The 12,106-nt window shown below is 43.8% G+C and overlaps 1 protein-coding gene across 1 annotated transcript; it reads left to right on the top strand.

Annotated features, from left to right (window-relative positions):
* The first annotated feature begins 4,442 nt into the window (after nucleotides 1-4,442).
* On the top strand, nucleotides 4,443-8,557 carry MALSU1 (mitochondrial assembly of ribosomal large subunit 1). The gene is made up of 4 exons (XM_056857081.1): nucleotides 4,443-4,695; nucleotides 5,194-5,372; nucleotides 7,015-7,096; nucleotides 8,403-8,557. The coding sequence occupies exons 1-4, from the start codon at nucleotides 4,443-4,445 to the stop codon at nucleotides 8,555-8,557; spliced, it is 669 nt and encodes a 222-aa protein (XP_056713059.1).
* Nucleotides 8,558-12,106: the final 3,549 nt, after the last annotated feature.

Raw genomic sequence — 12,106 nt, 5'->3', positions numbered from 1 at the left:
ATTTAGTTTACTGGCACAGAATCAGGATGCTAGATGAAAGGTGTTCCAGAAGGTTAGAAAATAATCTTCAATAAAATGTCAGTTTTCTACAAGCATTAGTGAAGAAATGTTTCTGTTAATTGAATTACATTCAATGGGTAATTGAATGTAACATGCTACACACGCACTACCATATATATCCAGGAGTTTTTGAAACTGTAATTTTGAGGTATGCTGTAAAAATGTAATATGTATGATATTTTAATCTGTGAACGTCCTTGCTAAATCTTCTAATGGGCATCTTTTCTCATGCCATTTACAATAAATATCTTATTTTAACTCATTAAAATTGCCTCTGTTCAGACTTACTATATCTTTTCCAATACCAACAAACCAAATTAATTTCTGTGTCAACCATCAGGTTTGTCAAATTTAGGGAGAACCAGAGGGGTCTTGTGCTTTCTCTTGCCTTTTCTCCATTGCCTGTTTCATTCCTTACAGCATAAACATTCTTCACATAGGGCCTCTTCATGTACTCTATATTACCTACATGGACATCTTTACTAGGCAGAGCAATAATCTATGTATTTTGTCATGGACAATTGCGCATGGTGTTTTGGGTTTAGAATAATAGAATCATAGAGTTGGAAGGGACCACCAGGGTCATCAAGTCCAACCCCCTGCACAATGCAGGAAATTCACAACTACCTCCCCCCCACACCTAGTGACCAGAAGATGGCCAAGATGCCCTCCCTCTCATCATCTGCCTAAGGTCACAGAATGAGCATTGCTGACAGATGGCCATCTAACCTCTTCTTAAAAACCTCCAGGGAAGCTTATCACCTCCTGAGGAACCCTGCTCCACTGAGGAACCGCTCTGTTAGAAAATTCTTCCTAATGTCTAGACGGAAACTCTTTTGATTTAATTTAATTAAATTAATTAATTTCATTGCTGTGGCTCAGTTTGTAGAGCATCTGCTTGGCATGCAGAAGGTTCCAGGTGCAATCCCCAGCATCTCCAGTTAAAGGGACTAGGCAAATAGGTGATGTGAAAGACCTCTGCCTGAGACCCTGGAGAGCCGCTGCCGGTCTAAGTAGACAATACTGACTTTGATGGACCTTGATGGTCTGATTCAATATAAGGTAGCTGCATGTGTTTATCTACCAGGAGACTCAGAATGCCACCCTGAACAGAGCAGTACCCTTCTAAGGCCATTGACTTCAATGGACACAGAAGGGTGAAGCTCTGCTTAGGGATGACACTGCCAACCACTACTTCATAGCATGTGGGGCACACTGTTAAACATCTACATGTACAGAGCAATCTAGATGCATGTGAATGCAGGAATTGTGGAACAGGTGATAGACCCTTCATTTTCTTTGTTCACTGGGGTTTTTTCTTTTCTCTGGCTGTTCTTGAATATCATGAAACTGCTGCCATTTCAGCATGATGGAAATGCAGAAAGCACAAGTCTAGGAGGATGGCTGACAAGTGAATCTCAGCTATGGGTCTGAGAAAATAAAAACTTATGTATCATATTAGGAACTGCAAATTTAAACATGTATATATGTGCACACACATGCATTTGCTGAGCTATGATAGTATCAAACCTTTATGAGAGGAAATCAGTACAGGCAGCTAATTTTGCACAACTATTGTTTTCTCTGTACGGAACCTGCTGCTCAGTTTGGATCATCAGTAGTGGAACTGGTGTAGCTGACAGTTATAGGAATGGATTGAGGGGGGGGGAGATAAATGGACCTGGAAAAGGGCTTCATCCTGGCACTGTCCCTGCCCCCCCCCCCCGGCCAGACCAGAGCAGGGGGTGCCTGGCCAAGGAGGCGGCTGGACAGGGTGAGTCTGGGCGGAGCAGCCCTGTCCCGTCCCTTGTTGCTGCAAGGTAAGGCCTAGGACTGGGTGGCCACAGTGGGGGGAATGACTTCTCAGGTCGTCGGCCCATTGGGACTCTTCTTGGTGGCTGTCATGGCCAATCCGCTCCTGAACATTTGGTTTGTGGAGATCCATGTTTCTCAAAACGCCTGCAAAAACATGACCCTCACCACAAAGATATGATGGAGACAGTTGAGTCAAAAGTATATCAGAATTCAAGGAGATAACCTAGGTTGTATCTCGGCAGCACAATTGTTTCATCCAGAGTTAAATATTTTTTTAATCCAAGATTAGGCTAAGAGAGGCTGCATCCACACAGTGAAGATTCTGTTGCCTTGTCTTCACTGGAATTTCACAGAGGAATTTTGTGTGACCTGTCCTCTGTCAGCCACCATTTCCCCTGCATTTTTCTTCTACCATACCACCAGCAGGGTTTTTTTTTAGTACTTTTAAATAAACCATTAATAGTTATTGTGCTTAGTACAATAACGTTAGAATGATTTATTTATTTATTTACTTAAGGCTGAGCAATTATTTCAGCCTGGGCTCCCAATAGGACCCAAGCAACATTTATCTGGGCCTGATGCAAGCCTAACACACCCATCCACCCCTTTTATTTCTGAAATGATATAAATAAACCAAGACATTATCATGACCATGAAACAGGATATCATGGTAATGGGCTTGCAGCATGAGCCAGGCCTCCCCCCACACCAGGTTAAAAAGAACCTCTCCTTTCCAACCCCCAACCCCCCACTTGCTGCATCTCTGTCTCATTGAAAACAACAAGACTTTAAACATGCTTAAGGTTTATTTATTTTCTCCCCAATGGAGACTCAAAGCAGCTTACGTACGGTAGTTCTCCTCTCATCCACTGTCTTCTCACAACAGCCCTGCAAGGCAGACTAGGCAGAGTGTGTGACTGACCTAAGGTCACCCAGAAAGCTTCCACGGCAGAGTGGGGATTCAAACCGGGGCCTCCCAGATAAAATCAAATATAAAATAAAAAGGTATTGCATGGAATTTCCTCCCAGATCGTAGTCCAACAGTCTAACCACTATGCCACACTGCATAAGGCCGAGTGGCTTTTAAGTCCAACAAACACCAAGGATAACCCCGCTGTTCATCTTCCTGCTTTCCCTTCCCCTCTTCCACCTGCCAGAGATCCAAGATGACACTCCACATGTAGGAGCTTCGGAGAGCCATCTCTGCACCAGTCCTGTATGCTCCCTTCATGCTCCTGGCCACCTGAGCCGAAATGTTGAAGGACTGCAGTGGAGTGTGGTCTGTGGAGGATGCAGGCGCACGATTACAGAACTCGTTAAAAAATGAAGTTTCCAACTACATTTATGCATGGGAGGTTTTGCCCTGGATTCGCTGCTCTCTAGATGCACATTTTCCCCATCTGAATTCTCAGAACTCAAAAATAAGCCCCCTGCAGTTCTGAGAATTCAGATGGGGAAAATGTGCATCTAGAGCGGCGAATCCAAGGCAAAACCTCCCGTGCATCAATGGCCACAATAAAGCATAGGAGGTTTTGCCTTGGATTTGCCGCTCTCCAGATGCACATTTTCCCCATTCGAATTCTCAAAACTCTGCATGGGGGGGGGGGGGAAGCTTATGGGCAAAAACGCATGGTCGCTTGAGCCTCCTTTATTCCCTGTTTCATCCAGGAATTCAGCCAGCATCGAATGCATATGCGTTTCGCCGAACGTGCGTTCGATCCTGACTGAAACAGGGAATAAGGGAGGATAAAGCGACCGTGCGTTTTCGCCCTATTTTTGAGTTTTGAGAATTTGCCTGGGGGGAAATGTGCATTGAGAGAGCCGCAAATCCAAGGCAAAACCTCCCGTGCGTTTTCGCCCAGAGTCAAACGCGATTGTGCTGTTGTGACAAACCGGGGGTTCGGGGGGGGGGGGAGAGAGAGACCCAAAGACCATTGTTTCAAGAAACAGTTTTTTATTTGGAGCAGCTGCGACCCAGAGGCCCTAATGGGCAAAAATCTCTGAATCCCGATTGTACTGAGGGAGAAATATTTATCCAAATTCAAGATATAACAACCCATCAACATTCAGGGTAAAGCTGATAGCACGACAGACATGGAGGCGGCAGTAAAGTAACAGTTTCACCCAGTTCTTGTTATGGTTTACTGTAACCCTCCGTGACTCTTGCCCCACTTCCTTAGCACACAGACACACAGAGATACCCTGCCCAGCAACAAGCTATCCCCTTGCTGTCCTAATACATTTACAGAAAGGAAAAGAGATTATTACAAATTGCTAAATCAGTGGATCTTCCACAGTCAGGGAAAGTCTACCTTGCTGTCTCAGTGCTAAAATTAGCGCTGGGCAAAAAAAAACGCCTGCGTTTTTTTCCAGAGAGCGCCCGCGTCGTTTCCACGCGCCGCGCACGGCCAACCAGAAACGGCGACTGTGTTTACAGCAAGCCAATTAGTGAGGAGGAAGTCTCCACGGGGCGGCGACTGTGTTTACAGCAAGCCAATCAGTGAGGAGGAAGTCTCCACGGGGGATTCCCTTTGGAACGTCGGGAGAGCGAAGGTTCCATAGGGGCCATGTGGCGAGGGGCTCGCTGCCTGCGGGCGCTGCTGGGGGGGCGAGCGGGGCTGTGCGCTGTGAATCCGGCGCCGCCGCCGCCGCCCCCTCTCGTCTGCAGGCTGGCCTCGGTGGCGCAGCGGAGAGCCAGCGGCCTGGGTCGCTCCGAGCCGCGAGGCGCCGAGGCGGCGGTGGGAGCCGAGCCCGGGCAAGAAGAGGAGGCGGTGGGGCAGGAACCGCACGCGGGCCCAGATACCGGCAGGGACCCTTCCGGTAAGAAGCCCCCCCCCCCCCAGCCGGCGAGAGTGCCGCCTCGTTTGGGCCTTTGGGAAGCGCGTCCAACAGAGTACGCTTCCGGTGCACTTCGCAGCGGGGTTTTACGGTGTGGAATGTTAAAATCCACTTGCAAACGGTCGTGAAAGGGCATTATTCGGCATGTGCGGAAGTGCCCTAACAAAATAATCCAGTCCACAGTGGGTCGCCGTGTTAGTCTGTCTGCAGGAGTAGAAAAGGGCAAGAGTCCAGGAGCACCTTCAAGACTCACAAACATATTTTCTGGCAGGGGATGAGCTTTCTGAAGAAGTGAGCTGTGGCTCACTTTCTATAGGCGCTTGGAAGCCTAAAGACACCAGGAAAGGTGTCTGCAGGCACCCATGGGCACCCCGTAGAGTAATGCTTACTCCAAGACTATGAGAGAAAATTAACTTCCTTACCGATGTGTGTCTGTTTTTGTTTATTACAATTAGTTTTGTTATTATTTTATCATTTCAGATCATGCAATTTCAACATTCAGCATTGACCATATGGTTTCACTGCTAAGACAAGAAAATGCCAAAGACATCTGTGTTGTTCAGCTGCCTCCAGAAATGAAATACAGCGATTACTTTATAATTGCCAGTGGATCTTCTGCACGGCATCTGCATGCCATGGCTCAGTACTTCATAAAAGTGGTATGGCAAATATTTTCATTTGTTTAGATTTGAGAGAAGTTTAAATAGAAAACATTCTGAAGTTTATTAATGCCCATTTTGTATTCTTAATAAGGAGACAGGCAACCTTGCAGAATACATACGTTAAAAATATAATATCTTCCAAATAGCAGAACCTGAGTGTACCATAGCTGGCATGATTTCTGACTCACAAATGAGTTAAATTGGAATAAATTGACTTCTCACTGTGCATCAGATTAAAGCTGTAGCTTGAATTGGCTTATGTATATCTCTGGCTGCATTTATGATCATATAAATATTTGGTACAGTATTGACTTTGGAAGAGCTCATAGAAAATCATTACACAGACTGTGGCCTGTGTAATTGTAAATTATCGCTCCCCGTGGGAAGTAGGAATCACTCCTAGGAGAGGAAAAACTATTGTAAACTGGGGAGAGTCAATAACAACTACATTGTATACAGAGAAGGTAGACGTATTGGCTGCCAGATAGTTTAACAGTCAGAAGTAGATGTGATACTTGGGGAGTAAAAGGGGGGAAATTGAAAACAGGAAAAGCCCTGAACTGAGAGGAAGAAAATCCATTTTGAAAAGCATGAGAGAAGATGAATTTTACAAGGTGTTCTTGAAGGGGTCAGTAAAACAAAGCAGTTTCCATAGGGGGATGGATGGGAGAAATGGAATCCCAGAAGAAATGTGCCACTGCAGAAAATGAGTGTTTGGAAAATTGAAGGTAAAAAATAATTTAACAAAAATATAGTCCTTGAACTAAAGGATGTGTGGGGATAAGTGTACAAAGATGAGGGAGTAGTCCCCCGACTGTTCTGTGGCATAAAGCACTATTGCTGTGAGTGATAGCCCCTTCCCAAATTTAGGGGGCTGCTTTCCTTATTGGTATGGTGTCCCACCCACACTGTCAGGGTCATAGGCAAAATTGGAGGGGGACCCAGCAATACTTGCACTTGTGTGGTTAGATGCCCTCCAGAAGGCCCTTTGTATACCATGCATGTCCCAGGTAGGTAGCCAGCAAATGCTTGCACCCCTCATGAAAAGGCTGTGGGGAAATTTCTTGGGGTTAACTATGTTAAGAGTATTGAGGACGTCAGTTTAGTTTGATGTGTTGATATACCTACCATTTTACTGGTGTACTCAAGGCAGTTTTCAGTTCAAAACTACTGCCTGCAGAATAATACAAGACATAAGGAAAAGGGGGCGGGAAGGAAGAGCAAAAGAACTGATACCTTTGAGATAGACTGACAGAAATAAAAGGCCCTACAGTTCCTCTTCAGAGATATTCTCCTTTTGTTGGATTTGCCAGTCTGTTTCCTGTCTGGATATTTGTTGTAGTGCTGAACAGTAGAAGCAGGCGGTATTTTGTACAGTAGCAGGATCATCAGTAACTGTGGGTGGAGCGATAAAAACGCTCTAGAACCATACTTACACTTACATACAAGTACTTTTGAAAGTGTGATATTTGTTAACTTAAGAGTGGCAACACACTAGAGTAGTCAATGCGAAGTTCAATAAAAAGCTTAACTTTACATTGAAAAGCTTAATTCTAGTCATTTGTTAATTTCCTGGGTTTGATTTTTAACATTCAAAGCATGGTTCCTCAGCCTGGTTTCTTCCTTCCTTTTTTTTCAGTATAAACATCTGAAGACTGATTCTGAACCTCATGTCCTAATTGAAGGAAGAGAGACTGATAACTGGTTGTGCATAGATTTTGGTAAACACTAAATTCAGCTCCTAAGTTGTGGATGTTAAGCAGTTTATTACTAGGGGTAGAGAGTAAAAGCAGAACTTAACAGAATATAACTGCGTTAGACATAGCCTTGCTGCGTGAGTTTTGCAAGAATACATGTCAATTGAAAAAGTGCCTTCAGGCACCTGAACATCTGTGCTACTGTGGACATGGGTTTACACAACATACAAAATGACTTTATTCCTAACTGCTGGTGAACACAACATCTGAAGCTGCCTTATACCTCTGTGCCATGAATTAGGCGCTGGCTGGATTTTAGACTTAGGAATTATGGTTTTAATGTAAACGTTTGTATGTTAATGTAGCATTGACTGTTTTATTTTAAATGATGTGAGATGCTCTGAGCCCGGTCTTGGCTAGGATAGAGCGGAATATAAATTAAAAATACCGAATCAGACCATTGGTCCATCAAGGTCAGTATTGTCTACTCAGACTGGCAGCAGGTCTCCAATGTCTGGGGTAATCTCAAGTAATGGTATTGTCTTTTACATCACCTACCACCTGATCCTTTTAGTTGGAGAGTGAATCTGGGACCTTTTGCATGCCAAGCAGATGCTCTGCCCCTGAGCCACGGCCACTCAATGCGTGCTTTGGCTAGGACTTAAATGGATCATGCGTATTAGTTAGCCGAGTGTAAGAATCAGACGGTGGAAGCAGATTAGATAGACAATTACTCCCCTTTCAGGTGCTGATAATGGGCATGTGTTACATGCATTTTCATACAAACAGCCAATACCTGTTGATCAAAACCTTCTGATTCAAAAAGGTAAATGTAAGCAACACATTTTCTAATATACCATCAGCGCTGTCACATTAAGTAACACTTCTGGTAAGTTAAGCATTACAACAGAAACTGAATCCAATCCATAGCACAACACCTGCAGGTATTCCCTGCATTCTTTTCCCCCAGCAGTCCCCTTTGATCCCGATGCTGGCAGAAGCAAGAAAGGTGATATTACGTGCTTTCCTCTTCTCACCGCAACCCCTCCAGCCTGGAGTTCTTGTCCAAGCAGGTTCTGCAACTCCAGGCATCATCTTTTTGAGGGTCAAAAGGGACAACTGGGTGAAGGAGGGGGGAAATATTTGCCAACCAGCTCCACTGGCAGCTGGTTGGATGCAATATGCTGGAGCACAGAATTAAAGTTTTTCAAACCAAGACTGTGTGATATGCCCATAGAGACCATTAGTTAGGTGCAAGTTTTTATCCAGCCACAGAACACGACAGACTCAATTCATCCTTTGCTTATTTTGACTCTCTTCCCTCTCTTAGGCAATATTGTGGTTCATTTTATGTTACCAGAGACACGTGAAATTTACGAGTTGGAAAAGTTGTGGACGCTTCGATCTTATGATGATCAATTAGCACAGATGGTTCCAGAAGCCTTACCCGACGACTTCATATTTGGACTGCCGTGTGAACAGTAATGAATAACCTCTGGAGCAGAGCAACTCTGCATCAACTAAGCTGTTTGATTGCAATGGCCTGATCATGATTCTTGGGAGGAGTGAAGGGGAAGAAGACTCCGGTAACCTTCAGTGACAGCTTGCCAGCAGCCATGTATCAAATGGACATATAGGAAATGCAGCTTATAAATGGACACTTGACAAAAGTGAAAAGAACCAGTGAAGTACACTTATAGAAACAAGAGGGGCTTGCAAAACTTTGCAGAGATTGCCATTAAGTTCTTACCATATTTTCCTTCTTTCCTGAGATCTTGCTTTTTTTAACACATACAGGCAGTGGGTGTTAGTGACAGAAAGGTTTGTTGCTGTAAGATATCGGTATTATGGCGAGAAGTGGGAGAAATATAGCCATTTTTTGAAATGGTTTTAAAATTAACTACATTCATGTCCCCACTGATCACTATAAATTCTGGCTTGTGTGCTTACCATGTAACCTACCCCAGCAGGAAACAAATGTACATGAGATTGGTTCCCTGGAAACAGCTTCTAAATGACAACAGTGCAGAATTTAAAGGATTGGGTTTTTTATGTGTATTTAGCCCTAAACATTGTACACTGTCAGATTTATATATTAAAAAGGAAATTATCACATGGGTGAGAGGCAGTGTGTAACCTAAGTCGTACAAATCTAAAGAATGAGGTAACTACAGTGCACTTATTTAAATCAAGACTGCGTAATTGCTTACAAAAGTAGCACCAATTTAGCTGAAATGGTTTTATTTGCCGCGTGTTTTTCCTTAAGGTTACAACCTGCACACCCAGTCCCTTCAACAGTTTTCCAGATTTTTGTTCCAGCATTCCTTAAGAGTAGTAATGATTGAACATTGCCACTGAGGCAATTAAGATTTTTGCTGCAATAAGGAGATTCGTTAATTGTATTTTAAAGCATAAACTTTGTTCCCATAACATTTCATCAAAAGGAATTGCATACTCATCAGCTTAACTGCATATACAACCCCCCCACCCCCCGATATCACTTTTGGATAAGCCCACATACATGCAACAGTACATAGCGAATTTTGTAGATTCTTTAATCTGTGTTAAGCAATATGCTAGTAATACATACTATTGAACAGTTTTCTTTGAAATTGAGTCAGTGACTTGCTTCTGGTCTGATCCCAACAGACTTTGAAATATCAACACCTGCATTTCCAGTCTTGTTTTCTGGTTTTATTAAAATGGGATACATTTTTGACAATCTCCCTGTTGTCTTGTTGCTCAATAGTTTAGGCTGGATGGTTTTGGAATGCTCAATATTATGCTAGTTGAGAAAATGTCTTCATTGAAAGTAATGAAACATTGGAATTTTACCATTGTCTATTGGAAACCATGTATACCTAAGCAACTTCTGTGTCTCATCTGAATAAATCTTAAGCCCTGCACCTATCCAGTTTAAAGGTGCTTCCTGACAGATAAGAGTAAAAAGGAAATGAATGGTCTTTTATGCACAAGATGTTCCCGTCTCCATCGAACCCCGAGTAGTTCAGGGCTTTGTTTTCATTATGCATGTATTTTCTGACCTTTAGAAGTCGCCTCACTCTCTCTCACGTTCCCCTGCGTTTTGTGGATGCCGTTTTATCCTGAGTTTGTCTATCTCAATTCCAGATGACATGGAGACACACAAACAGGGAACCAACACACACACAGGCGCACGCAAGAAGGGAAGCACTTGGTCAAAACATAGGAAAAAGTCGGGGTGGGGGAGTGTTTGTGGTGAATTTCAACTACTCAGGTCAGTTAAAATGAAAAAATCCCGTGGGGCTGGTGACGTATTTAAAAAAATAGACTACAGCCGATTACAAAGCAGTATTTGAAGGGGAAGGGGAATAATGTGTACGCCATTAGTTCTGAAGCTCTGCATTTTCCCTGTTGATGCCTAAATTTAACCCCCAAGTATTCTGGGAATTTCTTTGAGGGGGAAAAACCCGTGCATAGTGATTTGAGAATTTGAGTTCAAATAGTGTGCATCTAGAGAGCTGCATAGCCAGAGGAAACTTCCCATGCATAAAAGGCCCATGTCAAAGCTTGAAAGCTTTTTGAATGTGTCCCATACTGTCAGTCTTGCTATAGAAGTGTGAGCAGAGATCGATAGATCTATACTACCATAGATGTTGAGGAGTAGAGCTACCCCCATTAATTCTCCATCTGAATCATGATGTCCATGCATATAAGAGGAATGTTCCAAATTTCAGTTGTACAGGTTTGCATTATTGTCATTAAAAATTTAGAACGTTCCTTCACCTATTATAGTCCCCCTGATCTGGATGGTCCAGGCTAGCCCAATCTCATCACATCTTGGAAGCTAAGCAGGGTTGGCCCTGGTTAGTACGTGGATGGGACACCACCAAAGAAGTCCAGGATCGCTATGCAGAAGCAGCAGTGGCAAACCACTTCTGTTCATCTCTTGCCTTAAAAAACCCCTGCATGGTTGCCATAGGTTGGCTGTGACCATGGTATTATAATTTTTGCTAGATCTTAAAGATTACTGGAAATATCAATATTGGACTTCTTCAGATAAATAGGATTATGGCAAAAGTATTACTACTACTAAATTTGCCATTCAGAAATGTTACTGCTGATGAATAGTTAGACTGAGTGCTATTTTAAGTGTTAAATGTTTACTAAAATACAGATTACCTGTATTATGTTCTTCAACTTTTACCGACCTGGGACCAACCTTTAATCACCTGATAGCAACTTGGGATCCACTGAGAGGCAGTCATGTGACAGGAAGAGGCCAAACCTATGACCTACAGGTCTGGGAGGCTCCAAAAGCACATTAAGCATTTGAGAAGTGACTGACCAGAGTGAGAGAAGGAGCAGAGATGTTTTTTATATGCCGACTTTCTCTACCACTTAGGGAAGAATCAAACCGGCCTTCAACCTTCCCCTCCCCTCCCCACAACAGATACCCTGGGAGGTAGGTGGGGCTGAGAGCTCTAAGAGAGCTGTGACTAGCCCAAGGTCACCCAGGTGGCATCATGAGTAGGAAAGGGAGGAAAGAGGTCTGTCTGAATCTGGCTATACTAATGCTGAGTAGTCTCATCTCACTCTCCCACTGCTGCTCTTAGCATGTGCACAAAGAGTAAGGGTGGTGACCTTTTTGCTGTGTATTAGTAGACTCTGCAAAAGGCAGCCCTTTAAGGTGGGCCTTTGTGACCCATTTGAGTGTCCCTACCCTCTTATGAGGAGCGCAGAGGGGTAAGCTGCAGTACTGTAGTCCAAGCTCTGCTCACGACCTGAGTTCAATCCCAATGGAAGTCGGTTTCAGGTAGCCGGCTCAAGGCTGACTCAGCCTTCCATCCTTCCGAGGTCGGTAAAATGAGTACCCAGCTTGCTGGGGGTAAAGGGAAGATGACTGGGGAAGGCACTGGCAAACCAGTCCATAAAACAAAAGTCTGCCTAGTAAACGTCAGGATGTGACGTCACCCCATGGGTCAGGACCTAGTGCTTGCACAGGGGACCTTTACCTTATACCCTCTTATATAAGAAGCTCAAGATATTTAGATG

The sequence above is a fragment of the Euleptes europaea genome, chromosome 11 (genome assembly GCF_029931775.1).
Source record: "Euleptes europaea isolate rEulEur1 chromosome 11, rEulEur1.hap1, whole genome shotgun sequence".
Taxonomy (NCBI): domain Eukaryota; kingdom Metazoa; phylum Chordata; class Lepidosauria; order Squamata; family Sphaerodactylidae; genus Euleptes; species Euleptes europaea.
Note: the sequence above shows the minus strand (reverse complement) of the source record. Positions and strands in the feature narration are given on the sequence as shown.

What these genes read in the sequence shown, in the direction of transcription:
- MALSU1 (XM_056857081.1), top strand. Translation starts at nt 4,443, where the DNA reads ATGTGGCGAGGGGCTCGCTGCCTGCGGGCGCTGCTGGGGGGGCGAGCG. An exon ending in TACCGGCAGGGACCCTTCCG is followed by an intron (nt 4,696 to 5,193) that starts GTAAGAAGCCCC and finishes TTATCATTTCAG; the next exon opens with ATCATGCAATTTCAACATTC. An exon ending in CTGGTTGTGCATAGATTTTG is followed by an intron (nt 7,097 to 8,402) that starts GTAAACACTAAA and finishes TCCCTCTCTTAG; the next exon opens with GCAATATTGTGGTTCATTTT.